This window comes from Castor canadensis, chromosome 9 (assembly GCF_047511655.1).
Source record: "Castor canadensis chromosome 9, mCasCan1.hap1v2, whole genome shotgun sequence".
NCBI classification, from domain to species: Eukaryota; Metazoa; Chordata; class Mammalia; order Rodentia; family Castoridae; genus Castor; species Castor canadensis.
The window spans coordinates 31,466,477-31,493,626 of NC_133394.1; the positions used below are offsets into that span (position 1 = coordinate 31,466,477).

General features: G+C 41.3%; 1 protein-coding gene across 7 annotated transcripts in view; it reads right to left on the bottom strand.

The window, feature by feature from the left end:
- The window catches only part of Tspan5 (tetraspanin 5), a 168,757-nt gene that overhangs the window by 37,332 nt on the left and 104,275 nt on the right, over window positions 1–27,150 (bottom strand). For 6 of the 7 annotated variants that reach the window (XM_074041409.1, XM_020185417.2, XM_074041408.1 and 3 more), the window contains one exon: window positions 451–501. In XM_074041409.1, coding sequence (XP_073897510.1) covers window positions 451–501 — 51 coding nt within the window. Of the gene's footprint in view, window positions 1–450; window positions 502–7,618; window positions 7,700–27,150 lie in introns of those variants that run through there. The other variant, XM_074041407.1, reaches the window with a different exon arrangement.

Genomic DNA, 27,150 nt, shown 5'->3' on the forward strand with positions numbered 1-27,150 from the left:
AAACTTTTTTAAAAATTATTTTCCAAAGGGGCGGTGGGGAGGGGAAGAGAGGGAGGGAAAGGTAGAAAATGTGTGTGTGTGTGAGATAGAGACAGAGAGAGAGAGAGAGAGAGAGAGAGAGAGAGAGATGTCACTGGTGGTACATAGGTATTTATAAGCATTACTGCAATTCCTGTGCCTGAGTGAGGAATATTCCTGGGAACATGGGTCTCTCGCTAACTGATGGAATTCCAGCCATGTTCTCTGTTGTACTTTTGTAATTATTTTGATGCACTGATCTTTTTAGACTCCTAAAGAATCTTTGAGAATATGACATTTACCTTCTAAGAACACTTTCTTTTATTAAGAGCCATGTTTCTTTTCACCCTGCAATTTATCAAAGGCAAAATGGAAACATACAGTGTACAGCCTCTAACGAAAACGTGTATATTTGTATGATATTCAACTTACTTTTTCATTCCACGCCCACAGTCCAATTCCAAGAAACGCTATTCCCAAGAACTAAAAGAGAGGAAGAAAGGAGTGTAAGTATAAGGGTAAACAACATGGTTTTGCAAACATAAATAAGAAAGATTATAATCAATTATTTTGTCATTTTACCTGACTGGGAAGCAGTTTTCTCTAAAATCTGAGTAACCATCTTTATCAGGAACAGAAATACCATAACCCCTTTGCTTAAAACCATTACAGCACCAAGAAGGGTTGGAGACCCATAGGTGCTTAGAGGTTGTGCACATTCATGAAGAATAATAATTAAGCAGAATCTTGAATGGAACAAAAGTTATTAATAATGTAGAATGATGTCTTATACAGTGGGAGAGGAAAAAGTGAGTGACCCCATGAATCTGAGCCTGGTGTCCACTAGAAAATGGACATGGTTACATACTTAGAGAAGTGGGCAATCTTCTTTGCTCCATCACACCATCTGACATGGTGACATGGCGAGGGAACACAGAAGCCCCACGACCCTCAACAGTCCTTCATCACTTCTTCAAAGGTAACAATTTCATTGATGGGATCCAAAGAACTTTCTAGATTCCTCTGTTTTCAGAAACTTAATTTGTCACTAAGAGGACTCTGCTGCCTCTTCCTGGTCTAAACTGTAATACTCAGGATTGAGTTAAGCTTCAGCCCAATGCAGGGGTCCATTTCATAGTTTTGCCAATTAGCTGCACTGAGGATGGGAGGGGGGTGACAGACAGGAGGGGGCAGCTGACAACTAGGAGGACTTCCCACTTTAATTCTCATTGTATCCATCTGCTCTAAGAAACACATTTCCCCTTACATTTTAATACCTGTGAAATTGGGGTGTGTCTTAAAATTATGGTATCTCACAGTTTAACTTTCTTCCCTTGATGATCCTTAAAATAATAGGGTCTTATAACTGGAGAGCCAGATTGGGTGGCATATTGGACGGGGCTGTCCACCCATGAAGAACCTAGTGATCAGGGCTGGGAATGGCCATGGGAAAGAGCCATCTTTCTCCCATCTTTCTGTCAAGAGATTTTCCTTCTTGAACACTGAAGTGAAAAGAAAGTGGGCAGGTTGACAAGTGGTTTCAGTTGGATGGCAGCAGTGCACACTGTTTGTTTTACTAACATCTTAAGTAAAATGTCAGAAAAGCTGTCCACTGAGAGTGTGCAGAGAAAGTGAGGGTGGTTATTCTTTGCAGTTTTGGGCGAGGTCTGCGCCATCCACCACAGGGAGTTACACTTTGGACCAGGCTGGGAAACAGCAAGAGCAGAGGAAAAGGGACTGAAAACAGACCATTAACTACTCCAGTATGCAGTGGTGTTTGTACAAGAAGAATTTCCCAAGGCTCCTGACAATGACCTGATATGAAATAAGATAGTGTGGGGCACATCCCGTACCCCTGTACAGAAAAGCTTTAGCCTGTCTTTGATTTGGCAAAAACTGAAGACCTTGTTCTTCCTACCCTTGCTCCTATGGGGATGTGGAGAGTGGTGTCTGAAAAACATTTAGGAAGATTTCTTCTTTTCAACACCCTGACAGAAAAACTGTGTTCTGTCAGGTCTAGCCCTGGCTAGAGTGCTATTTCGTTAGGCCAAACAACAGAACAGCAGAAGTACAAAACTCAAACAACTCGGCACGCTGCAAGCATATTTACAGGTGTAGGAAAAATGGAGTAAGAGATGACAAGCGAAAACACGGGTCCATCAGACCTAGAAAGCACCAGAGCACAGAGTTAAGGTGTTAACGTCACACACATTGATAGCAATGCCTGTCAGGGAAATGGGGGACTTCTGAGGCCAAAGCTTTTTTTGGACCACTGTAGTTATTTCCCCTGATACAATGTCACCACAAGCATTGGGTGGGGTAGGTGACACAGGACATCATGGTCAACTGCCTGTTTTGCTGTTGAAGAGGGTGGATGTGTTACTGCTGAGAGTCTCTGCCTAATTGCACCCAGGCACTACGCTTAGTGCTTGAGGCCATTTCTAAGTGTCACAACAATTTTGCTTTGAAATAGGTACTTTTCAAGAGGAGAATGAGGTTCAGAGCATTTGGATAACTTTAGAGGCACACAGCCCTTCAGTGGAGGAGTAGAGATTTGATTAACACTGGCCTGTTGATAAATTTGCATTTACCCCTGGAACAGAAAGTTGTGGCATTCAGGGTAGGATTATATGGGAGATGATCAGAAATCATATATCTCTCTCCTGGCAAGCAAAGGAGACAATGAGAAATAAACGAGACAAAAACCTGTACATAAGAGCTGGGTGTTGACTAGGCGTGGTGGTTCATGTCTCGAATCCCAGCTATTCAGGAAATGGAAATGGGAGGATCACAGTTCAAGGCCAGAGTGAGCAAAAAAAAAAAAAAGTTAGTGAGATCCTATCTCAAAAAATAAGCCAGGCCTGGTGGTGCATTACTATAAACTCAGCTATGCAGGAGGCAAAGGTAAAAGGATCACAGTCCTAATCCGAGGCCTGCCCTTGAGCATAAAGTGTAAGTATGAGATCTTATCTGAAAAATAAACGAAAGTAAAAGGGGCAGGGAGCATGGCTCCAGTGGTAGTGCTATGCCTGACTAGCAAGGTGAGGCCAAGTTCAAACCTCAATATTGCCAAACCAAAAAACTGGTTGTAGAACTGAAATTCTGCATGTTGTGTCAGTGAGGAAGGAAGGAAGGACAGAGAAATTCAGTTGAGGTGTGGGGGGTTACCTTTCTCCTCTTCACGTAAAGTCCTCCTCTCTCCTCTTGGCACTTGGGGGAAAAAAAAAACTTCTGCAAAAACCATCTTGAAAACCAATGGCTTCCCACAAAGAAGAGAGAGGGGTAAAAAATAAAGACTGAAAGAAGACTCAGAGATAATTTCCTTTATAGTCTTGACAGTGACTTTCCAAACAAGGGTTTAAGAATCTGGAAAAGGAACAGAATTTGCAGCTCAGGAAAGCACTCAGGACCCCGAGCAGGCAAACGTGCAGGGCTGGGGCCTCCACTTGATGCATACCTTTGGGGCTACATCATCAGCAAATGTCCTCCCAATTACTCTCAGCCCATATGTTTTGTTTTAAAATCAACTTCTTCCAGCTCCAAATAATTAAACAGAGACGAGCCAAAAAACAGAGACAGGCATGCAGCAAGCTTGAAGCACATTTATTTTCCCCTTCCCACCTCCTGGAGAAAGACGACCATAAACCACCACTCTGATCTCATTCTGAAACCCAGAGAGGCCGATTTACAGGGAACGGCTGAGAACGCTTCAGAACAACCCTTTATTCTTCTGAGACACAATCAAAAAACAAATCGCAGGCGTCTTCCCACAAGGCATTGCAAGCAAATGTGCAGTACAAATGTTTGTCCACCCAAGTTTTGATGCTGCAGAAAGAATAATGATCATTTTGCCAACATTTGCTAAAGGGATGGTTTTGTTTTTCTGTTTGCAGACCTCGTGCATAGACAAGAGCTCTATCACTGAACTACACTCCCTCCTCCCTCAGCCCTAAGATACTGTGTTTAATATGAATTAACTAAAATATACTACTACTCAGTGTGGTAGACACTAGGTACAAAGCACTTGAAATATGGCTAGCTCAATTGAAATGTGGGGAGAAAGTTTGAACTGTATGCTGGATTTGAAGATGTGATACGAATCAAAAGATGTGCCAGTGACTCACGCCTGTAATCCTAGCTACTCAGGAGGCAGAGGTCAGGAGGATCATGGTTCGAAGCCAGCTAGAGGCAAATAGTTTGCAAAACCCTATCTCGAAAAAACTAATATAAACAAAACAAGGCTGGCGGAGTTGTTCAAGTGGTAGAGTGCCTGAGTAGCAAGTGTGAGGCCCCGAGTTCAAACCCCAGTACCCCCCCACAAAAGATCTAAAATATTGCACTGAAAGTTGTACTATTCATTCCATGTTGAAATGGTATTTTGGGGGTTCATTGGATTAAATTAAGCATATTATAATTAACTTCACCTGTTTCATTTTACCTTTTAAATACAGCTGTTGAAAAATGTAAGTTCCATTCTATTATTCTATTTGTATAGGATAATGTTGGTCGAAATTATTGCACGGACACTCCATGCAGTAGGTAACTTCTTAGTCTCATTTTACAGAGACGGAAACGGCTTAGAAGCATCTAGTACATCCCCCAAGAGCACATGGGTGGCCTTGAGTTGGATTGCTCAGGAAACCTGACTCCCTAGCCCAAGCTGAAAGTGCAACACCAGCTGAGTATCCTTTATACGGAATGCTTGGGACTGGAAGTACTGCAGAGTTGCTTTTGAATTTTGGAATATTACCATAGACTTTACTGTTTGACCATCCCTGATACAAAAATCCAAAACTTTTTGAGAATCATGCTGGCACTCAAAAACTTTCTGATTTCAGATTAGGGATGCCCTTACTGTGCTTTCTTAATGTGCACACAACATTTGTCTACAGCTTAAGGATGAAGTGTACTGGAATTTACACTCTAAGACTCTCAATTGCTCCTTGAACAGCTAGACATAAACATGTGTTTTCCTGACAGGCATGAGAACAGCCTTCAGTGGAAACAGAAAGGGTGATGTGCTGCTGGAAGCCTGGGCAGAACAAGGGCCAGCAGAGCCCATGGCTAGCAAAGCTGGAGAGGAAAATGACCCAGGAGGGAGAGGGGTGAGGTCTGGAAGGACACATCTGTCCCCCTTTCCCTGAGACCTACAAGTGAAAGAACACTCCCATGTCTAGTTGAAGAGGTCATCCATCCATCCATCCATCCATCTACAACTTTCAGCAAATCTTCTTGAGATTCTACTTTGTATTAGACACAATTTTTGCCTTGAGATAAATGGAGATGAGAAAACAGACATGCTTCTTGCCCACAATGAGCTTACAGTCTAGTAAGAGAGGGATAATAATCAAACAATCAGAGTAAAAGATAAAATCAGCCTGATGGTATATAAAGGAGACAGAAATAAGACCAAAGAAGACTCTAAGAGGGGGGATTTGGCCAAGCAAGTGATCCAGACAGACTTTCTGAGTGGGAGGTGCATGAATTGGATTCTGAAGTCTAATAAACAAAGAAAAGAAAGGAGTTTTAGGCAGAGAGGAAGATAATATGTAAAGTCTGTGGCAAGAGGAGTGACAAGTGAACAGGTCTATACAGGGCGTGGTGTGGCTGGGGCACAGAGAATGCGGAAAACCAGGAAAGTATGGCAGGCTTGAAATTAAGAGATGCATGCACAGGCCAGCCCACGCAGGCCTTTGAAGGAATCCAGTCACTACCCTAAGATTGACAGGAAGCTACTCAAGGGCCATCTGTGTGCAGTAGGCAGGGCTGGGTTGGCAGGTCAGCCTTTATCACATGTGGGCTTTGAAAAGTCATGATGTGGGCTGCACAAATCTGCAGCAGAGCATGGGGACCAAGAGGAAGCGACTTTGGAAATGCAGGAAAGAACTGGTCCGGTCCAGAGCGTGGTGGAGAAGTGGGTGAAACTGGGAGCTTTTGAGAAGTCAAACTGCCATTTTCAGTGGTGACTGGAGAGTGGAGGGTAGAGGCCAGGAGAGGGAAATGTGAAGGATGATGCCTGTGTTTCTGGCATCTTCTAAATGGAGACTGTGGCTCTTCAAAATTCCAAACTCTGTCTTGTAGACAGAGTTAACTCTTGGGTGCCAGTTTCAAGAGGAACTGGCATTTTTGAAAGAGAGTTTTCTTATACGGCTATTTTGGCTGCTATCTGAATTCTCTTTGAAGCAAATTTCAGCTGTCTACTTTTAAAAATGAATTTATTTAAAAATCTCTATATATTCCCACCACAAAAGCAATTATATATATATGTGCGTGTATATATACACATATACATACATATAGTGTATATCAAAGTTCACAAGCAGCTCCTAAACTGACACTTTTCAACCCTGTTTGCTTAAAAAACAGTAGTTACATCAATGCTGTCTACCCAGCATCCTGTGAACAGACTCATAACAACAATATACAAGGTCAACATGGCAGAGGAAACTAAAAATCAGGTCAATCTTCTTACCTAAATTGAAGCCTGGAAATTATTATCTTAAATAACAATGGAAGGAGAAAAACTAGCATTCTAATGAATTTTTAAAGAAAATTTTAATCTGTGCCTGAATAAAGAGGAAAGATGCATTTTGAGCAGTTGGCTCAGACAGGAGGAAAGAGAACACGTCCCTTGGGAAAGGAGGACTTTCTGGACACTGCAGTGCATGTACTTTATTTATTAGATATTTCCTGACACTTTGGTCTGAACAAATGCTACTTCTGGTAGATGGGTGGAGCACTGCACACAAGTAGATGAAATTCATGTCTTTATAGAGGAGGGACTTACAAAAAGCCTCTGGGTGTCATTCTTGCCCTATCAAGGAAGTAAGTGTGGGCTGGTAGAAAATTCAATACACAAAAAGTCAATCCTCTTTTTGCCACTAGGTCTTGGTGTCCCAGTTTGTACAAACCACCCAGAATCCTCATGATAAGATGGCAAGACAGATACAGCTCAAATTTGTGAATAGGGCATTCTCCACCAGGGCCAGGGTCAAAGTTTCTCACTGCTTTAATCGTAATGCCGTCCTCAGTGACCTGAGTCCTCTGGCTTCTGAACTTTGACTCCAGCCCCTTGTTCCATATTATGGAGAAGGTCCGCCATTCACATGGTGAATGTTTACTGAGCACCTAGTGTGTACACAGCAGCCATCAAAGGGCTTGGATAAATAGGGGAATTAAACAGACTTACAGTGCCTACTCTGGTGGAGTTGACATGCTAGTTGGGGTGTACAGGGAGAGAAGGGCAACTAAGAGACATAAGGAGTAGATTGCATAGGATGAGAGTGAGAAACACTGTGGACAGAGGGCAGTGTAAGGAGATAGGAAGTAAGGAGATACAGGGATGCAATATGAAAACAGACCAGACAAGGAAAGCCTCAATCAAGAAAGCTACGCATAAGGAGAAAACCATGGAGGGACTGGAGGTGTGGCTCAAGAGGAAGAGGGTCTGCTTTGCAAGTGCAAAATCCTGAGTTCAAAACACAGTCCCACCAAAAAACCAAAACAAAAACATGGAGGAGTGAAGGAGTTGAGTGGTGGATATCAGGGGATGGCGGCCCCAGGTGAAGTGAGCAGGAGGGGCTGTGACAAAGGCATGTACCTTACTGTAGGAACAGCACTGAGGGGCTGAAACGCACAGGACATGGGGGAACAGGAGCCAGGCCATGTCGGGCTTCACAGGCCGTAGTGATGACTGTTTCCTCTGAGACAAGAAGAATCCCTGGAGTGTCTTCTGACTTCCTACAGTCCTGGTATCCTGGCCTGTCAAGTGCAGATGATAAGTGCACTTAAGGAAGTGCACAAAGCAACTGTGGGGTCCACGCGACTGGAAGAGCTGATGACAATTCTCACTATGCCAGTATTCTGTAAACATTATTCCCTCCCTCTTCCCTTTCTTCATACACTTCTCCCCCTGCCCCTCCAGCCCTACCATTCCTACCTGGTCACTATAGAACGCAGCTCCCCTTCAGCTTAGTGCACAGTGATCAGACACTTCCTCTCTTCTGAACTTCTGAATCACGTGCTTTGTAATTTATACATACATACAGAGGACATTACCTGGTGTTGGACAACAGGAATGTTGAAACTTGTAAACAGAGAGCAAGAACTTGCTTTATGTCCAAGCAAAACATGGGCAGCAGTACCTGTTCTCCACGTAATTCTCTTTGCTCTGACATCAGCTTGAGGAAACTTCCAGAACAGTACATGCAAGTATCCCTGTGCATTTAAAAGAAACTAACAAACTCTAGTTTGAAATCTCAATTTCCTTCCCTAGCAACCCCATTCACAAATTCTAGGTAAATAGCTCCGAAGTCTTGAAATGCACTAATTGTGAAATTCCACTTTAAAAGAAGTTTTTCCCTGTCAGGGTTTTCTGAAGCATCTTCCCTTGAGTTTACCATTCCTTGTTTCTGTATAACACTCTATGTGAATGGACTGAGTTTCATCATACCCATTCTTTAGTAGAATCTTTTGGAAGAATGGGGGATATCAGTTATGACTACTTCATGCTTGAGGAAGCCTGTCAATCTACAACCCCTCTCTGAACAGTGGCCCCACTCTCCAGGGTGGCCCATGTGGACTTGTTTATCTGGGACGGTCACCCTCCCCCTCTAGACAGATGAATTCACTAAAGTTGGACCTGCAACTCAGGAAGAGCTATTCACTGAAGGCTAGGCTGAGTCACACAGCCTCTTTCCCAGGAGTCCAGTGTTGGATACAATGGATTCTAGTGACTTCAGTCTCCTTACGATAGAAGAGACTGGATAGAGTTTGTTCTACATACTGTAAAGAGGGCGTGCAATTATGGAAAGTAAAGAGAGACCCAGAGTAACTGTGTTCCTGACTGCTTCCGGCTCTTTCCAGTTCACTTGTTCACTTCCTAAGCATGGTCTCCATGCAATCCCCTTGGGTTTCCATTATAAGTAACCTCCTCAGCTTAAGCTGCTTTGTGAGCTTTCTGTTATTTGCAAACAGAAGGGTCCTAAGACATAAATAAAAGAGCAGATTAATGTCCCTTGTTCTTTGCTGTTACAGAACAGTCCCCAAAACGATGGTGCTCAGGGACTCACAAGCTCGGGCAGAGGTGTTCTTCCTTTTCCAATAACTGCGTGGAAACACCAGTTGTTCTGAACTGCTGGCCAGCTGCTGTTATTTGGTGTTTGAGTGAATACATAATTCAGCCACACATCTACCTGAGAGAACAAGCTGCCCTCGGCTTGCTTGTTGAATTATGGGAGAATGCTATGGATGGATCCTGAAGCAATACCTCACAGCAGAGCCTGGGGAAGGAGGAGCAGGGGAGGAGGTCCCTTTGCCCAAGCACTGTGGACCTGTTTTCTCCTCCATTTCCCCAGGAAGGATGAAAGGGCTTTTGCCTTTGAACTTGAACTGCACCAGGAGAAGGGCAGGGTACCCCTTAAAGAATATCCAGAATCTTGGGACAGTCTTGCTTGGAAACTCCTTTGTTAAGAATTTGGAGCTTGACGTTTTGGCAAAAACTTGTAATCTGGGATGTGAAGGGAGAGAGAAGGGGAGGACTATGCGAGCAATAAAACTGGTATTCTTGGAAATTGCCCAGGCGATGCAGGCATGCATAAAGGAACGTGAGGGATTAGGTATCCACTTTTGGATGGAAAACATAGAGGCTGCAAGTTTACAGCCCACTAATCTTTTCTTGTCTCAGGAAAAGAAGGCTTATTCTGCCTGGGCTACTCCATGTTTAACCCCCTGATTAGATAGAGCCAAGGCTGAAAACATACAGAAGGATGTCCTAAAGGCTGAGGTCTGAGGCAGCACTGTTAACCACAGGCTTGAGAAGTTATCTGTAGACAAACATCAGCCCTTGTGGGAATAAGCTTCCCGCTGTTTGGTTAAACAGCCAAAAGTTACAACGCTTGCTAATGTCAGCTTTGGAAGTTTCATATTCTCAGATGCATGGTTTTGTGTGGACTTACAAAAAAAAAAAAAAGAACTTGTTAGGCATGATTTCAGAGTCAATGCAAATAAAAATCAAAACAGGATTATGCTTTTTAAAGGCACAAGCAGGATTCTATCACTTGATGTATTTAATGAGTGTATTCAATATAGACCAGGTATCATCCAGGTACCAGGGTTGAAAGATGAACACAATAGATGGTCTCTTCTCTTAAAGAGCTAATGATCTTGAGAGTGGAGGACATAAATAAAACCACAACTGGAGTGCAGGCAATGGAGCCTGCCCAGAGACGCAGAGGGTTGCCATAGAAACACAGAGGCCATGGGTGGCAGAGGAAGCCTCCTAGAAAGTGACGACCTGGATTTTAAAGGAGCATCGGAGAAAGACCCTCTCCTGAAGAGGCCTCAGCTTACAAAAAGGATCAAAGCCTGAAACAGCCCTACCCTGCAGGGCTCCAGGCAGGCAGTGGTTCTCACAGTGTGGTTCCCACACAAGTTCCAGCAGCACCAGCAACTTGTGAGAAATGTAACCTCTCAGGCACTTCCACACCTACTGTGGCCAAGCTGTGTCTTCCAACATGCCCTCCAGGTAATGTGACAGTGGCAGATGAAGTTTGAGCATCTCTAGGCCACAGCACAAGGCAGGGGTGTGACGGGCACATTGTGTACTATGGGGTACCTAGGGACTGGCAAGCCATGGACAGCCAAGTGAAGGCTTTAAGCAAAACAGTGACAAGGATCAGATATGCATTTTAGAAAAACCATCTCACTATAGCACAGAGAATGGATTTCAGTATGCAGTAGCCCTGGAGGCTACTCAGCTATCATGGAGAGGACACCATGGGGGAGGGGTAGGAAGAGCAGGATGAAGACAAGAGGAAACTCCCTGAGACAGGAGGAAGGAAGTATGGTTAAGATATGTGCCTTTGAATCAGCATGTCTGAGTTTAAATCCCAACTATGTGAGTGTGAGCAAATCATCTGACTTCCCTACAAATCTAGGGGATATCAATTTCTATGAAAATATAAACTCCATGGAAGCAAGGATTTTGTCTGCTTAGGGCTGGTGATGGAACTCATGGCATCACTCAGGCTAAATGTGCTCTACCACTGCGTTACATCCCCAATCCTCCCCAGAATTTTGGTTTAAGCATCTGGGTAAGCTGTTGGGTCATATACAAAGTTAGTGAAACTGGAAGTGGAGACTATTTTAGGGGGAAAAAAAAATCAGTTTTATTTATTTTTTTGCTATGCCAGTGACTGGAAAGATCAGTTTTAGATTTCAGTTTCACTTTACCAACAAAGTAGATGTCAGACATTGATGTAGAATTGTCAGGGGGTGGAAGGAAGCTCTAATCAAGGTTGCTCCAGAGTCAAAAATAGCTTAGAATTCAAGTTTCACCACTTGCCAGGTGTGCGACCTTGAACAAGTAATTTATCCTGTTACTCCTCTGTTTCTCCTAAGTATGGCCAAAGTATAGCTGTCTCATGAGGTCTGCCATGGTTTGCATAAGGTCCATGTGGCTAAAGGCTGGTGGGAGGTGGAAGGTGGGAGGTGGGAGGTGGTGTGGACCTTTAGGAGGTGGGGCCTTATGGGAAGTCCTTCCATCAATGGGGGTGTGCCCTCAAGGGCAATTGTGGGACCCCAGCAGTCCTCTCTTCTCTCTGCTTCTTGGTTCATAAGGTGAGCGGTTTTGTTCTACCATGTGCTCCCACCATGATGTGCTGCCCGTTTTGAAGGCCCAAAGCAAGGGAATAACTTGATCAGGGACTCCTGTTTATAAGTTAATTGCATCAGGTAGTTTGTTATAGAAAGCTAATATAGGGCCATTAGGAAGACTAAACAAGATAATGCATGTAAGGTGATTTACAAAAGGCTGGGCACATAGAATACACTCAATAAGTAATTGGTTTTCTTTGTGGATGTTGTAAAGACCACATATAGAGTCTTGAGAAAGAAGACCAAGGTATTATCCTGGAGAACACTAGGATTTATGGGAAAGTACAAAGAGGGGAGGCAAAGAGGAGACTGAGAAGTAGAAAAAAGGGCAGTGGGACCCAAGACAGGAAGGTGCCACAAAACCCAAAGAGTAATTACACACCAAATTATGAAACAGAAAAGGCTGGCTCTGATAAGCAAGGGGTTGAAATAGTGAGACTGCCTGTGTTCAATTAAACTGAGATTAAAAACACAGAGAGACAAGAATGCATGGAAGAAAACAACTCCCTTTAATTAGAATTAGTCCTGGACTCCAGCACCACTATCAGACACAACCTGCAGTATAGCTGGGCAAGACCCAAGGTTAGCTGAGAGAGGTGACAACTCCAAAAGGAAGTTTCAGTTTCACTTTACCAACAAAGTAGATGTTCCAAAAGGAACTCAGGACTGGCCTGGAGTCACCTCTGGGAGACAAAAACTTTGTAGGCACAGTTATGCAATGTGTTTCAAAGACCAAGAGACCGGGGATCAGGAAACGCCAGGTGCTGTTCCAACCTGAACGTGAACTGTCTATGTGACCTTGGTCAAGAGACTGAATGAGTCTCTCAGTTGTAAATGGGCAATAATGCCTGCCCCTGCTACACAGGACTGTGGTATTAAACACGAGGGAAGATATTTTGAAAAGGATATGCTATATTTAAGGCTTCAACTCAAATTAGCCTAATCTACTCCATTTTGTAAAGGACTCCATCTTGTCTAGCAGGAAGGCTGTTTTACTTTGTTTTGCAGAAACTATTTTTCTGAACTCCAGGGGAAGCCCACTTGCATCTTATTGACAACAAATTTGACCTCATGATGTCACAGAAAAGATTGTATAAGTAACAAACAACCAGCCCTGCAAAACATTGAAAACTGAACACCCCAGCTGCTTCCTGGAACAGCTAGCTGAACCAAAAAACAAAACAGCAGCAGTATATACATTCTATATCTTAAACACTTATAAACCCAGCTCTAACCTCATTCTGGGCCAAAATCTCTTAGTATTGGCCCCTTTCCTTGCTTAGAAAATGAGTAAGACTTTGCTTCTGCTTCAATTCTTGTTTGTTTTTGTGGTTATTTTTTTTTTCATGAAATCTTTTACAGCCTGCACACTGGTCCCATAGACTGGGACCTAACATTATATAGACACATGAAAGAATTAAAATGTCACCCTCAGTCCACCCATTAAAGTAACAGAGATATATGGTTGTAGCTACTGGCACATATGTTGTCCTTAAAAATCAGTATAGGTCAGTGGTTCACAGAATCAGTGCTTTTCTGGGGTCTGTTTCCAGAGTATCTAAGTTAGGAGACAATTCACACATTTCTTCTTCTTTTTTCTTTTGAGATAGGGTCTTGCTGTGTAGCCCAGGCTGGCTAGAGCTCTTGATCCTCCTGCCTCATCTTCCCAAGTGCTGGGATTACAGGCATGTACCACAACACCCAGCTCATTTCCACGCTTCTTTTGAAAAAGAAAGATATTGGAATTACAAGTGAGTCCTATGCTGCGAATGCTTTTCAAGGAGACACATACAGTAGACACTCTCTGAAGATAAGACAGTGTCTCCCTGCAGAGCAATGACCAGGAAGGCTTGCTGCCTGTTATAAAAGATTTGAGTTCCCTAAACTCAGGGTTCCTCTCCTGCAAAGAGGTGTCACCTGGCCTTCTCTGCTTCACCCTTTCAGAACTAGGGCCCAGGGAAAGCTCACAAAAACACTGATTTTTCATTTCTGGTATTGCTATGATTAATAAAGTCTTATGTCTCTCCCCCAGGAGTCTGGTGTCTTTCTGCCAGCATCTGTGGTTCTGTGGCAGGGAAATCTCAGACCTTTCACGGTTCTTGACACTTAGCACTAGTGTTTTACAGAATGGGGTTGGTGTTTTCACCAACCATTACCCAAGGCTCTACTCTGCCCTGCTGGGAGTTAGTTCAAGAGATATGAAGAACATTTCTGGTACTTAAAAAACAAACCAACCAACCTAATGCAGGGCTGAAGGCATGCCTTAAGCATAGAGCACCTGCCTAGCAAGCATGATGCCCTAAGTTCAAATCCCAGTGCTACACCCTCTCCCCCTAAAAAAATCACAAATAAAAAAACCCCTCATGAAAATGCTCTCTGCACCTATATATCTGTTTTTAAGTTTTGTTTTGTTTTGCTGACGCGATGTTCTTTTCCTCCTTCTTGTTTCAGTGCTGAGGATAGAACCCAGGAACTCCTGCACGCCTGTGCTATGCACGCTCTCCACCACTTAGCTATATCCCTAATCCTTACCTTCGTTTCTAAAAAACATTAACCCATTTACAAGTGACTCTTACTAAATAAACATGTGTTTCAATGTATAATTTTTTTCGGGGGGTGGGGGTGAGACTGGGGTTTGAACTCAGGGCTTCACACTTGCAAAGCAGGCACTCTACCCTTGAGCCGTACCTCAAGTCCATTTTGCTCTGGTTTATTTTGGAGATGTGCTATCCAGAACTATTTGTACCAGCTGGCCTCCAACCACAATCCTCCCAAACTCAGTCTTCCAAGTAGCTAGTATTAGAGGTGTGAGCCACCGGTGTCCGGCTTCAATGTATAGTTCTTTCATTCTAAAATGTTATAATTTAATTGCAAATATTAAAAGAAATAATTTATGTTTCAGGTACATTTTAGTAATTGTTTTTCCTTACTTAGAAATAATTGTTAAAGAACAGGACAAAATAATTTCACTTCATCAGACAACATATGAAAAGAGCTGCATGATGTTTGTCTAACTTACATGGCCCCCACACATTCAGAGAGTTACTACCCAAATCTCATTCAGAATAACCAATTTCCAGTTCAAATTCCAAATACTTTAAATGAACTCGTATTGACAGCATTAGTAACAAAGTCATCCAAGACATCATCCTTGAGAACTTCAAGTTTATAATAAATCAGGAACTGAAGTTTCCCCCAGTGGGCCTTTGGTTAAAGTCCTTTTGCTAAGAGAAATGTTGTCTCCTACAAATGCCATGGATCCTTCTTAATAACGATCACAAGTTATAATTTTGACCAAATCAAACAGTCACAAGAAGAATGATGGCAGGTGGCTTCATTTCAAGTTCTTTCTTACATTTCCATACTCATGTTTAAAATTCCCTCAACAGTTTTACTGGATTGATGTCTTCTCTCTGGTACTTTATATTCAATTGAAACCTAAAAACAAAAATCTTGAGAGATGAATGCAGGACACAGGGAGCATATCCAGGAGATGGAAATTCATTGATTATCATGTGAAAGAAGGCCTAGAAGCAATTAGTCTTTTGTTGTGGGTGACAAATAACCTCCACATAAAATGCTCTATACACTGAGGCATCTTTGATCCATCTCCCTGGCTCAGTGACTCACAAAAGAGGAGGGAGGGGGAGGTCTGAAAACAAAAGGGCAGCCTGACGGCACCATTTAGTTATTTATTCTGTATGTTCAGCTCAGTTTTTCCTCTTTCCAACTTTTCATGACACTATAAAAAGAAATGGAATGGATTCCTTTCAACCAAGAACATGAGCACTGCATACTAAAAAGTGCTGGCTTAACACAGAAATCACACAAACCACTGCCTATCAACCTGCTGTCTCTAGTTAGGCATGGGGAGATGCACTTTGACTAATCAGTCTTTCATATGTTCTTTTACATAACAGTTTATTACACAGACTCTTGAAAATTAATTTGCATATAGGATAAGCTGTAGCCATGCCCCTTGTTGCTTCAAGATGGAAGGCTGAGTTCCCAATAGGAACTGCCTTGGCAACTCTCCATGTGTGCACACTCTGGAATTTTCCTATTGTATTAAAATTGTTTGGAAATGTCTCAGAGGAAGAACAGCATGTGGGATATGAATAAGCTGCATTTATTTCCACTGGATCAAAGACGCCCATAACTCCTTGTTCTCTGAATAAAAGCAGAATGATATTAAAGTGGTTTGAAGATATAAAATAATGTACTAGAGACCATTGTTTTTCCAAAATGATTTATTAACTCAGATAAATATTAAAAAATCAATACGGAAATAGAAATTATATCACTAAAGATTAAGACCATTGAACATTTCTTCAAGGTAAAGGAGAAAGTACAAAGAGAGTATATGAATTATAAGTAGCAAAACAGCCAAATAAAGCATGACCTTGAGTGACAAACCTTGGCTCAATTATGGCCCCAGCATTCATAACATGCTATTCTGGATGAGATGACAGACTCTCAATTCATTTTTTATTGTAATACAGGCAGTAACAGCATTCAAATAGCACTGATGTGACAACTGCTGACTTAAGGTATGTGTTTCGTGTATAGTAGGCACTTAATAAACACATAATTACTGCAATTAAAACTATAGTGGGGGGAGGGCTGGCAGAGTGGCTCAAGTGGTAGAGTGCCTCCCTAGCAAGCCTGAGGCCATGAGTTCAAACCCTAGTACTGCCAAAAACACAAATTTTAAAAAAAGTTTTGCCAGGTGCCAGTGGTTCACACCTGTAATCCTAGCTACTCAGAAGGCAGAGATCAGGAAGATTGAGGTTGAAAGCCAGCCAGGCAAAACAGTTTGCGAGACCCTATCTTGAAAAAAACCTATCACAAAAAAGAGCTGGTGGAATGCCTCAATGTGTAGGCCCTGAGTTCAAACCCAAGTACAGCAAAACAAATAAACAAAAAAAAACAAAACAGTTATGGGGGGGCTGAGCTACTCAGCTGTTAATCCCAGTAGCTAATTCTAACTATTCAGGAGGTAGAGATTGGGAGGCTCTTGGTTTAAGGCCAGTCTAAGCAAAAAGTTAGTGAGACCCTATCTCAAAGAACAAGCTAGGTGTGGCAGCTCACACCTGAAATCCCAGGTACTGGGGAGACATAGGTTAGGAGGGTTGCAGTGCAAGGCCAGCCTGGGCAAAAGCATAAGACTCTAGCTGGGGAACGTAAATGTAAGCAAAAAGTGCTGGGGGAGTAGCTCGAGTAGTAGAGCACCTGCTTAGCAAGCACAAGGCTCTGAATTTAAACCCCAGCAAGTGTAACCCCCTCCCCCAAAAAAAATGTAATGGGAAAAGTCTCTATTATGTACAATATAAGGTCACTTTTCAGGTAATCAAGAAACTATCATGTCATCTGTGCCTTATTCAATTAATCTAGCAGATTTTATCAGAACTCAAAGAGTATACGCTGTGGGGGAAAAAAGATTACAAAGAGGATTTTAAATCTTTCTTTTTTCCTTTTGTAAGAAAGTTCTTTTCATGCTCAATATAAGATTTCATTTAAAGCTGTTTAACCAGAGAGGGTCGCCATGGGAAAGCAAACCACTGACAGAATGTATTAGGCTCACATTAATTTATAGCGCTAGCATAATGCTTATGAAAAATAAGCTGGCTGGAAGCCCACAGTTTGCCCTTGAGCTTCTGCCAGCAGGGAAGGTTCGTGCAGTGTGATTAGTGAATGAGGAGACCCTGGGTGATTAATTAGTACTCTCTGTCAATCCTATCAGACGATGGGCTTTCCGCCAGTGATGTAAATAAGTTACCTGATTTTAACTTCCTCTGTTCAAAACTGATTCTTCCATGTGAACTTGACTTTGTCATTCACTTTAAATATTGGAGGAAGATTTTCTGCAAATCTCTTTTAAGACAGATCCTGTTTCCTTTGACACACATTTGAGCTCTGGTAAATGGCAGGTGGAATGGAAAATAATTTAAATAAGGAAGCTTGTCTGCAAATCCTGTGAGTATTGAATTAAACTAAACTCATTTCAAAGTCCCTTATAAGTGTTTGATGCTCCAAAGAGAAAAAATTGCCTATGGTTGAACAGATTTACTATATAAACTAGAACTGCATCACTCCTGAAAAAGAAAGTCATTATAAAAACTGTACACCAGTAACTCCCCAGATTTTACTATTCAGTTATCAGCATGTTTTTTTTTAAGTCCTTTAACTGTTTGCTTCATTAGATGTTTAGTAATCTCTTTGTAATTGAAAATTTCCTAGATATTCCTGGTATGTTCATAGATGTTACTATGGCTAGATTTGGTGGTTTACATAGCTGTATGGGCAATTCTCTGGTATCTATTACTACATCAGTCAAGCATCTTAAATTAGATTAAAAAGGGAAAGAAATAACTTTCTTAAATTAAATTAGTTCCTTTAAATGAGGTCAACCTTTGGGTAGATAATTTATGTAAACATAATATGGGTCCAGCTCTTCTCTGAATCTCATCATTAGTCAAGATCACAAAACTGGGCTCCAAAAGTGAGAGCCAGTGTATAATTAAGATATAAATATTGCATTCTTGTCAGCATAACATGTTTTTATCATAGATGAAAGGCTCAAATATGAATAGTTGAAATACTGTATAGACACGTCCTGCCATAGAGGATCTTAGATCCATGTGTTCGCCACAGAAACAGATTGAAAAGTACCTTATGCTATAAAATTCGGGTCTCATAGGCTAAAGTCATTATCTGTTACATCCTGCAAAGGTCCAAGCTTAAAGAGATGAGGCTGGACTGAAATCAGAGACGAGGCTGGGTTTTTGTTCAAACACTGTCAGAGCAGAAAGAAGCCTCTCTGAGATTCAGCAGAGTCATGTCAGAGAACAGGAAATTGAGAAACTCCATTTAGAAGCTGGAATCTCAATCCCAACCTAATATTCTTTTTCAGATACATAAGGAATCCGAGGCAGCCCACAAATGAAACTGTGTCACCTGGGCAGTGGTCACAGTGAGAAGCAACCTGTCCCACAGGTGCAGACACACAACTCTAATTTTATGGCTTTCAAATGTCAGCACATAGGAAGGGAAGCATCTGGGACACTGCAATTTTCCAACAAAATACCTCTGAGGGCTTTTGTGGGCAGGACACCCTCCTACGTGTGCAGGTTGATAAATAAAGGCACCATGGCGCTCATCCCCTGATGGTACTTACCACCTTGATGCAGAGATAAATTATAAATCAGTAATTAACATGAGAGTCCATTTGCAAGAAATGCCATAAATGAGACTGAGAAAAAGTGGTAAGTTCAGAGAAGGCCAGCAGAGGCGTAGATGAAGGAAGATTTCATGAGGGGGTACAGGCCTGAGAGGATGGGCAGAATGTCAAGAAATGGGGATGAAGAGTCTTCCACACCACTGTTTTTGAAATAGCAGGTCACAACCTGCTTGCATCAGTTTAATGGGCCAAGACCAGCATTTCTTTCCTCAATGAAATGGAATAGATTGTTATTGCATGTGGCAAGATGAAGTACTATTTCAAGAAGTTTCGGTCTCATCTGTAAAATGATTTCCACACAGAGATTCTTGGCCAAAAAGTTTGGTCTGTTTTATGGAAAATGAGTGAAATTGTCTATTTGACTAGAAAAGAAGAACTCAGTTGTAAGGTCATTCAGGCTAGTTATCATCTAGAACACGGTATTAAAGAATTTGGATTTGATACTGTGGGGACAAAGAAGTTTTTAGTTTTTTATCTTTTCTATGTTTAAGTTTCATTGGTACCCATGGTGCTTAGCATTTCACACAGGTGACTTTACTTCATTGCAACAACCACTTCTGAAGTGGCTTCTACCTACTCGCTCCATTATAGACCAGGACAGAGGTACAACCAGTTCATGAAATGAAACCAGGTCTGAGGCTCATAATGTCTAAAAAGATCCAAAACAAAATTATCAAATAATCAGAGCTGGGTTTTAGGAATATCAGTCTTGCACCTTCAAAGCACTAAAATGAAGAGACATTACACAACTGTATCATTACAGGGGTTCTTTTGATTACTCAATTTTAGAATGTAGGACCAATTTTAGCACACTCCAAATTTCAGACAAAAATTATACCCAAGAGTTAAAACTGCTCTTTCTTAACAACCCAAGAAAGATTTGAGTAAAGGTTCTTATTTCTCAACAGCTACATTAATATCCTCTTATTTCATTTAGCAGCAATCAAGTTAATGACTGTTATCACTTGAAAAATGCTTTGAAGAAAATACGAAAAAAAAGTGCAAATGCAGAATCCTGCCTGAAGCAGAAGAGCTAACATGGGGGATTGGTAACCCACTACCTTTTTCCCTGGGGAAAAAAAGTGGTAGAGGGCCTGGATACCACCACCAGGGGGAAAAGATAAGAATTGGGAAGTAGGTGTTTCTGATGAATAGAATATGGGAGATTAGGATACTAAGCAATGAAAGAAAAGTCTTCCCTTTCTGCTAAAAGCAACCCTCACCAGAATCAAAGAAGCTGTTCCACGTACCCAAAATAACCCGACTATCCAATGGGCAGAGAAACGAGAAGGGCATTCCTCTGTCCAACATATGAACTGCAGAGAGAAATCTGTACTAGTTACCCAGCAAACCAGAAAAGCCAGCTGTGCACAGGATTCGGTTGTTCTGCGCACACCGAGTGATCTATTCAGGCATTCCTGACTAATACATGGTCTCCCTTTAAAAGGAAAAAAGTCACAGATCCTCAATGTTGACAGTTATTTTTATTAAAATAGTCCTTAAATGTGCAGAAACAGAAAACTGGGATAAAATCCCAGATGATTTTACAAATCAACTACAAAGAATACAATTAAACCAACAGAACAGAAACTAGTCACAAGAATTAAAAGTAACAGATGATTTTTTCTTTCTGTTTTTTTTCTGTGACTGAAACACTGATATGGCATCCAGCCTGGTTCTATATTTAATCTGTTTTGGGATTCTGACCTTCATAAATGTTTACATAGAGAACACCTGCTTACAAAAAAACCCAAAGGCCAGATTGGGATAATCAGACCTCGCACTTAACCCAAAGCCAGAGGATTAAGGAGGTGTCACAGGCGAACGAACTCTCTTATTCATCTCAATGGAAGCAACAATTGTGGCATGACTGAAATTTGCACTGAACGGGTGTCTGACTCAATGAATGCTAAAAGGAGAAACAGACAATTCCCCCCACACATTTCCCAGCTATGCTACTAATAAACTATTCTGCAAGGTACAATGTAAGGGCTGGAGCTGCCCATTATTCTGCCAGAGAAAGAAGTATGGTACTGACTTAGTGTGAGCGAACATACTCCAAGTCACTCTTCACTTATCTCATTCAGGCTTCAGTTACCCTAAAAGCAAGGTGACTCACCAAAGGTCACACAGATTGCTAGTAGTAAAACCATGATTCAGGACCCAGAAACCTGGCTCCAGGCCTCAAGCTTTGAACCACAAATGTCCCTTAGCCACTGTCAATCCCTGGGAGGTGCAGGATGCTGGGATACAATGTGGTTCTCCATCCATACACTGAAATCAGATGAGTGGATATAGCATTGACCTCCATCCAAGCATTCATCATGACAAGGTGGACCACACAATCCTGAACCCGCTGGTATTTTCGTCTGCCTACTAGAGCACTCCACTTGGTGAGTCCTCATTCAATTAACATAGGTGCCCTCAAAGACCAAAGAAATTGGAGACTCTCTTCCAACTGGCAGAGTCTGATTTAGGATTTGAAGATTATAACTGTTTCTACAGGGTTAAAAAAACTGGCAGAAGTAATGAATTTATAAATGATATACTCATTATAAATAAAAACAGGCGTTAACATTTGTTGAGTCCTTACAATGGACTTGACCTAGTTAAGCTCTGTACTGTCTCACTGAAGTCTCAAAACTTCTCTGGGAGGTAAAATGAACACCTTACCTTCACTTTCCAATTGTGGTTGTTGAGCTTAAGAGACACTAATGTGCTGGACTACAGGAGTGGCCACCTACCTACTGAGTAGGAGCCCAGATACAAACCCAGCATCAAACCCCATAATCTCACCCTCTTTGCATTGAGGCTGGGAGTATAAGCAGGATCCTTGCCACACCTCAGAACTGGGAGCCTCTGCCTCATAACACTTCGGCAACCAGTCCTATTTGGTTAGTTGAGAGAGACTATCCTGCAAAATGATAACATTCCATAATTATTCAGAGGCTTTTGGCTTTGGCACCAAACACTAGTATGGTCTTCAGAAGAATACCTAAAGACCATTTTGAGCCTTCTCATGTACAGATCTACACTGTTCTGGAAACACAAAACCCAGCTTGGATCAGAGAGCTAGATCATGGCTTCTGCAGCCGTCACCCGAGACACCAACATCCCTGAGGTAGGCATAGAAACCATGCATGTGGTACCTAGCAGGAAAAGGATGACTGAATGATTATAAGCCTCAAGCCCCAGTCCATCTCTGTTGCCTACCCAGCCATCTCCTAAAATAGGAAGGCAGGAGTGAGGGATACTGCCACAAAGATCACTGGTATCTGAGTAGAAGACAGCTACCAGGCTCATGAGTAGATCTTCTGATGTAGCCAGAGATGCCCAGGATTGGACAGTCCCCTTGATGCTCAGAGTCAGTGTTAACAGTTATCTTTTGTTGCTGCAAGAAGACAGTGAAGAAGACACTAATATCCCCATCAGGGAAATAGGGAAATGGAGGCTCAAAGGCAACAATTTAGTTTAAGGTCAGGGCTCCCTAAAGCCACACTCAATTTGTGATCCTGCTCAGAATTAAAACAAGGAGAGAGATGGAATGGCTATATCTGAGGCAGAAGTACTTAGAACCCACAAAGACTTTAGATGTTGTCTAATCTTTTCATATGCAGAGTAAACTAGAGAAGTTATTAGAGGTTATAAACATAGTATTTATACTGTTAGCTAGAATTACTAAACCTTTACTATATGCCAGAAACAGTCCTAGTACTTTATTTATTTATTTTTTTTTCATTTTTCTTTTATTATTCATATGTGCATACAAGGCTTGGTTTATTTCTCCGCCCTGCCCCCACCCCCTCCCTTACCACCCACTCCACCCCCTCCCGCTCACCCCCTCAATACCCAGCAGAAACTATTTTGCCCTTATCTCTAATTTTGTTGTAGAGAGAGTATAAGCAATAATAGGAAGGAACAAGGGGTTTTGCTGGTTGAGATAAGGATAGCTATACAGGGCATTGACTCACATTGATTTCCTGTGCGTGGGTGTTACCTTCTAGGTTAATTCTTTTTAATCTAACCTTTTCTCTAGTTCCTGGTCCCCTTTTCCTATTGGCCTCAGTTGCTTTAAGGTATCTGCTTTAGTTTCTCTGCATTAAGGGCAACAAATGCTAGCTAGTTTTTTAGGTGTCTTACCTATCCTCACCCCTCCCTTGTGTGCTCTCGCTTTTATCATGTGCTCATAGTCCAATCCCCTTGTTGTGTTTGCCCTTGATCTAATGTCCACATATGAGGGAGAACATACGATTTTTGGTCTTTTGAGCCAGGCTAACCTCACTCAGAATGATGTTCTCCAATTCCATCCATTTACCAGCGAATGATAACATTTCGTTCTTCTTCATGGCTGCATAAAATTCCATTGTGTATAGATACCACATTTTCTTAATCCATTCGTCAGTGCTGGGGCATCTTGGCTGTTTCCATAACTTGGCTATTGTGAATAGTGCCGCAATAAACATGGATGTGCAGGTGCCTCTGGAGTAACAGTCTTTTGGGTATATCCCCAAGAGTGGTATTGCTGGATCAAATGGTAGATCGATGTCCAGCTTTTTAAGTAGCCTCCAAATTTTTTTCCAGAGTGGTTGTACTAGTCTACATTCCCACCAACAGTGTAAGAGGGTTCCTTTTTCCCCGCATCCTCGCCAACACCTGTTGTTGGTGGTGTTGCTGATGATGGCTATTCTAACAGGGGTGAGGTGGAATCTTAGTGTGGTTTTAATTTGCATTTCCTTTATTGCTAGAGATGGTGAGCATTTTTTCATGTGTTTTCTGGCCATTTGAATTTCTTCTTTTGAGAAAGTTCTGTTTAGTTCACATGCCCATTTCTTTATTGGTTCATTAGTTTTGGGAGAATTTAGTTTTTTAAGTTCCCTGTATATTCTGGTTGTCAGTCCTTTGTCTGATGTATAATTGGCAAATATTTTCTCCCACTCTGTGGGTGTTCTCTTCAGTTTAGAGACCATTTCTTTTGATGAACAGAAGCTTTTTAGTTTTATGAGGTCCCATTTATCTATGCTATCTCTTAGTTGCTGTGCTGCTGGGGTTTCATTGAGAAAGTTCTTACCTATACCTACTAACTCCAGAGTATTTCCTACTCTTTCTTGTATCAACTTAAGAGTTTGGGGTCTGATATTAAGATCCTTGATCCATTTTGAGTTAATGTTGGTATAGGGTGATATACATGGATCTAGTTTCAGTTTTTTGCAGACTGCTAACCAGTTTTCCCAGCAGTTTTTGTTGAAGAGGCTGCTATTTCTCCATCGTATATTTTTAGCTCCTTTGTCAAAGATAAGTTGCTTATAGTTGTGTGGCTTCATATCTGGATCCTCTATTCTGTTCCACTGGTCTTCATGTCTGTTTTTGTGCCAGTACCATGCTGTTTTTATTATTATTGCTTTGTAATATAGTTTGAAGTCAGGTATTGTGATACCTCCTGCATTGTTCTTTTGACTGAGTATTGCCTTGGCTATTCGTGGCCTCTTGTGTTTCCATATAAATTTAACAGTAGATTTTTCAATCTCTTTGATGAATGTCATTGGAATTTTGATGGGAATTGCATTAAACATGTAGATTGCTTTTGGGAGTATAGACATTTTTACTATGTTGATTCTACCAATCCATGAGCATGGGAGATCTCTCCACTTTCTATAGTCTTCCTCAATCTCTTTCTTCAGAAGTGTATAGTTTTCCTTGTAGAGGTCTTTCACATCTTTTGTTAGGTTTACACCTAGGTATTTGATTTTTTTTGAGGCTATTGTAAATGGAATTGTTTTCATACATTCTTTTTCCGTTTGCTCATTGTTAGTGTATAGAAATGCTAATGATTTTTCTATGTTGATTTTATATCCTGCTACCTTGCTATAGCTATTGATGATGTCTAGAAGCTTCTGAGTAGAGTTTTTTGGGTCTTTAAGGTATAGGATCATGTCGTCTGCAAATAGGGATATTTTGACAGTTTCTTTACCTATTTGTATTCCTTTTATTCCTTCTTCTTGCCTAATTGCTCTGGCTAGGAATTCCAGTACTATGTTGAATAGGAGTGGAGATAGTGGGCATCCTTGTCTGGTTCCTGATTTTAGAGGGAATGGTTTTAATTTTTCTCCGTTAAGTATAATGCTGGCTGTAGGTTTGTCATATATAGCTTTTATAATGTTGAGGAACTTTCCTTCTATTCCTAGTTTTCTTAGAGCTTTTATCATGAAATGATGTTGGATCTTATCAAAGGCTTTTTCTGCATCTATTGAGATGATCAAGTGGTTTTTGTCTTTGCTTCTGTTAATGTGGTTTATTACGTTTATTGATTTTCATATGTTGAACCACCCCTGCATTCCTGGGATGAAGCCTACCTGGTCGTGGTGAATAATCTTTTTGATGTGTTGCTGAATTCGATTTGCCATTATTTTGTTGAGGATTTTTGCATCAATGTTCATTAAGGAGATTGGCCTATAGTTCTCCTTTTTGGAGGTGTCTTTGCCTGGTTTTGGGATAAGTGTAATAGTGGCTTCATAAAATGTGTTTGGCAGTTTTCCTTCCCTTTCTATTTCATGGAACAGTTTAAGGAGGGTTGGTATCAGTTCTTCTTTAAAGGTCTGATAGAATTCAGCAGAGAATCCATCAGGTCCTGGACTTTTCTTTTTGGGGAGACTCTTGATTGCTGCTTCAATTTCATTTTGTGTTATAGGTCTATTCAGGTGATTAATTTCCTCTTGGTTCAGTTTTGGATGATCATATGTATCTAGAAATCTGTCCATTTCTTTTAGATTTTCAAATTTATTTGAATATAGGTTCTCAAAGTAGTCTCTGATGATTTCCTGGACTTCCATGGTGTTTGTTGTTATCTCCCCTTTTGCATTCCTGATTCTACTAATTTGGGTTTTTTCTCTCCTCATTTTAGTCAGGTTTGCCAGGGGTCTATCGATCTTGTTTATTTTTTCAAAGAACCAACTTTTTGTTTCATTAATTCTTTGTATGGTTTTTTTGGTTTCTATTTCGTTGATTTCAGCTCTTATTTTTATTATTTCTCTCCTTCTATTTGTTTTGGGATTTGCTTGTTCTTGTTTTTCTAGGAGTTTGAGATGTATCATTAGGTCATTGATTTGGGATCTTTCAATCTTTTTAATATATGCACTCATGGCTATAAACTTTCCTCTCAAGACTGCCTTAGCTGTGTCCCATAGGTTCCGGTAGGTTGTGTTTTCATTTTCATTGACTTCTAGGAACTTTTTAATTTCCTCTTTTATTGCATCGATGATCCATTCTTCATTAAGTAATGAGTTATTTAGTTTCCAGCTGTTTGCATGTTTTTTGTCTTTACTTTTGTTGTTGAGTTCTACTTTTACTGCATTGTGGTCAGATAGTATGCATGGTATTATTTCTATTTTCTTATATTTGCTGAGGCTTGCTTTGTGCCCTAGGATATGATCTATTTTGGAGAAGGTTCCATGGGCTGCTGAGAAGAATGTATATTGTGTAGAGGTTGGATGAAATGTTCTGTAGACATCTACTAGGTCCACTTGATCTACTGCATATTTTAGATCTTGGATTTCTTTATTGAGTTTTTGTTTGGATGACCTATCTATTGATGATAATGGAGTGTTAAAGTCTCCCACAACCACTGTGTTGGCATTTATATATGCTTTTAGGTCTTTCAGGGTATGTTTGATGAAATTGGGTGCGTTGACATTGGGTGCGTACAGATTGATGATTATTATTTCCTTTTGGTCTATTTCCCCTTTTATTAGTATGGAATGTCCTTCTTTATCTCGTTTGATCAATGTAGGTTTAAAGACTCCATCTAACTTAATTCTCATGACAAGCCCACAAAGCAGTTACCCCACTTTACAGTTGAAGGATCTAAGGTGTAATGAACTTAAGTAATTCATCAAGGATCTTTCTGTTGCCAAAGCCTATGTCCTACACACACCTCACCACTCTACCCATGAGCTACTATACAAATCAATGCTCAAGTCTCCAGCCATGTATATCTAGGAGGTGACAAGGACCAGGCACAGAGATCTGTAGCAAGCCAGGAGGGTTGTGCACCTAAACGCATTTATCCCACAAAAAAAATCAGGATTGCCCTGATTTTGCTCCATTTTCTCTGTGGCACTGTCATGCAGACATAACTCCCCATGGACAGATGCGGGGGGACCAGCATCTGATCCTGCATAGAAAACACTGTTCTGGTGCCACAGCAATCCAGGCCTGGAAGGAAGTATTCTGGAGGTCACTGT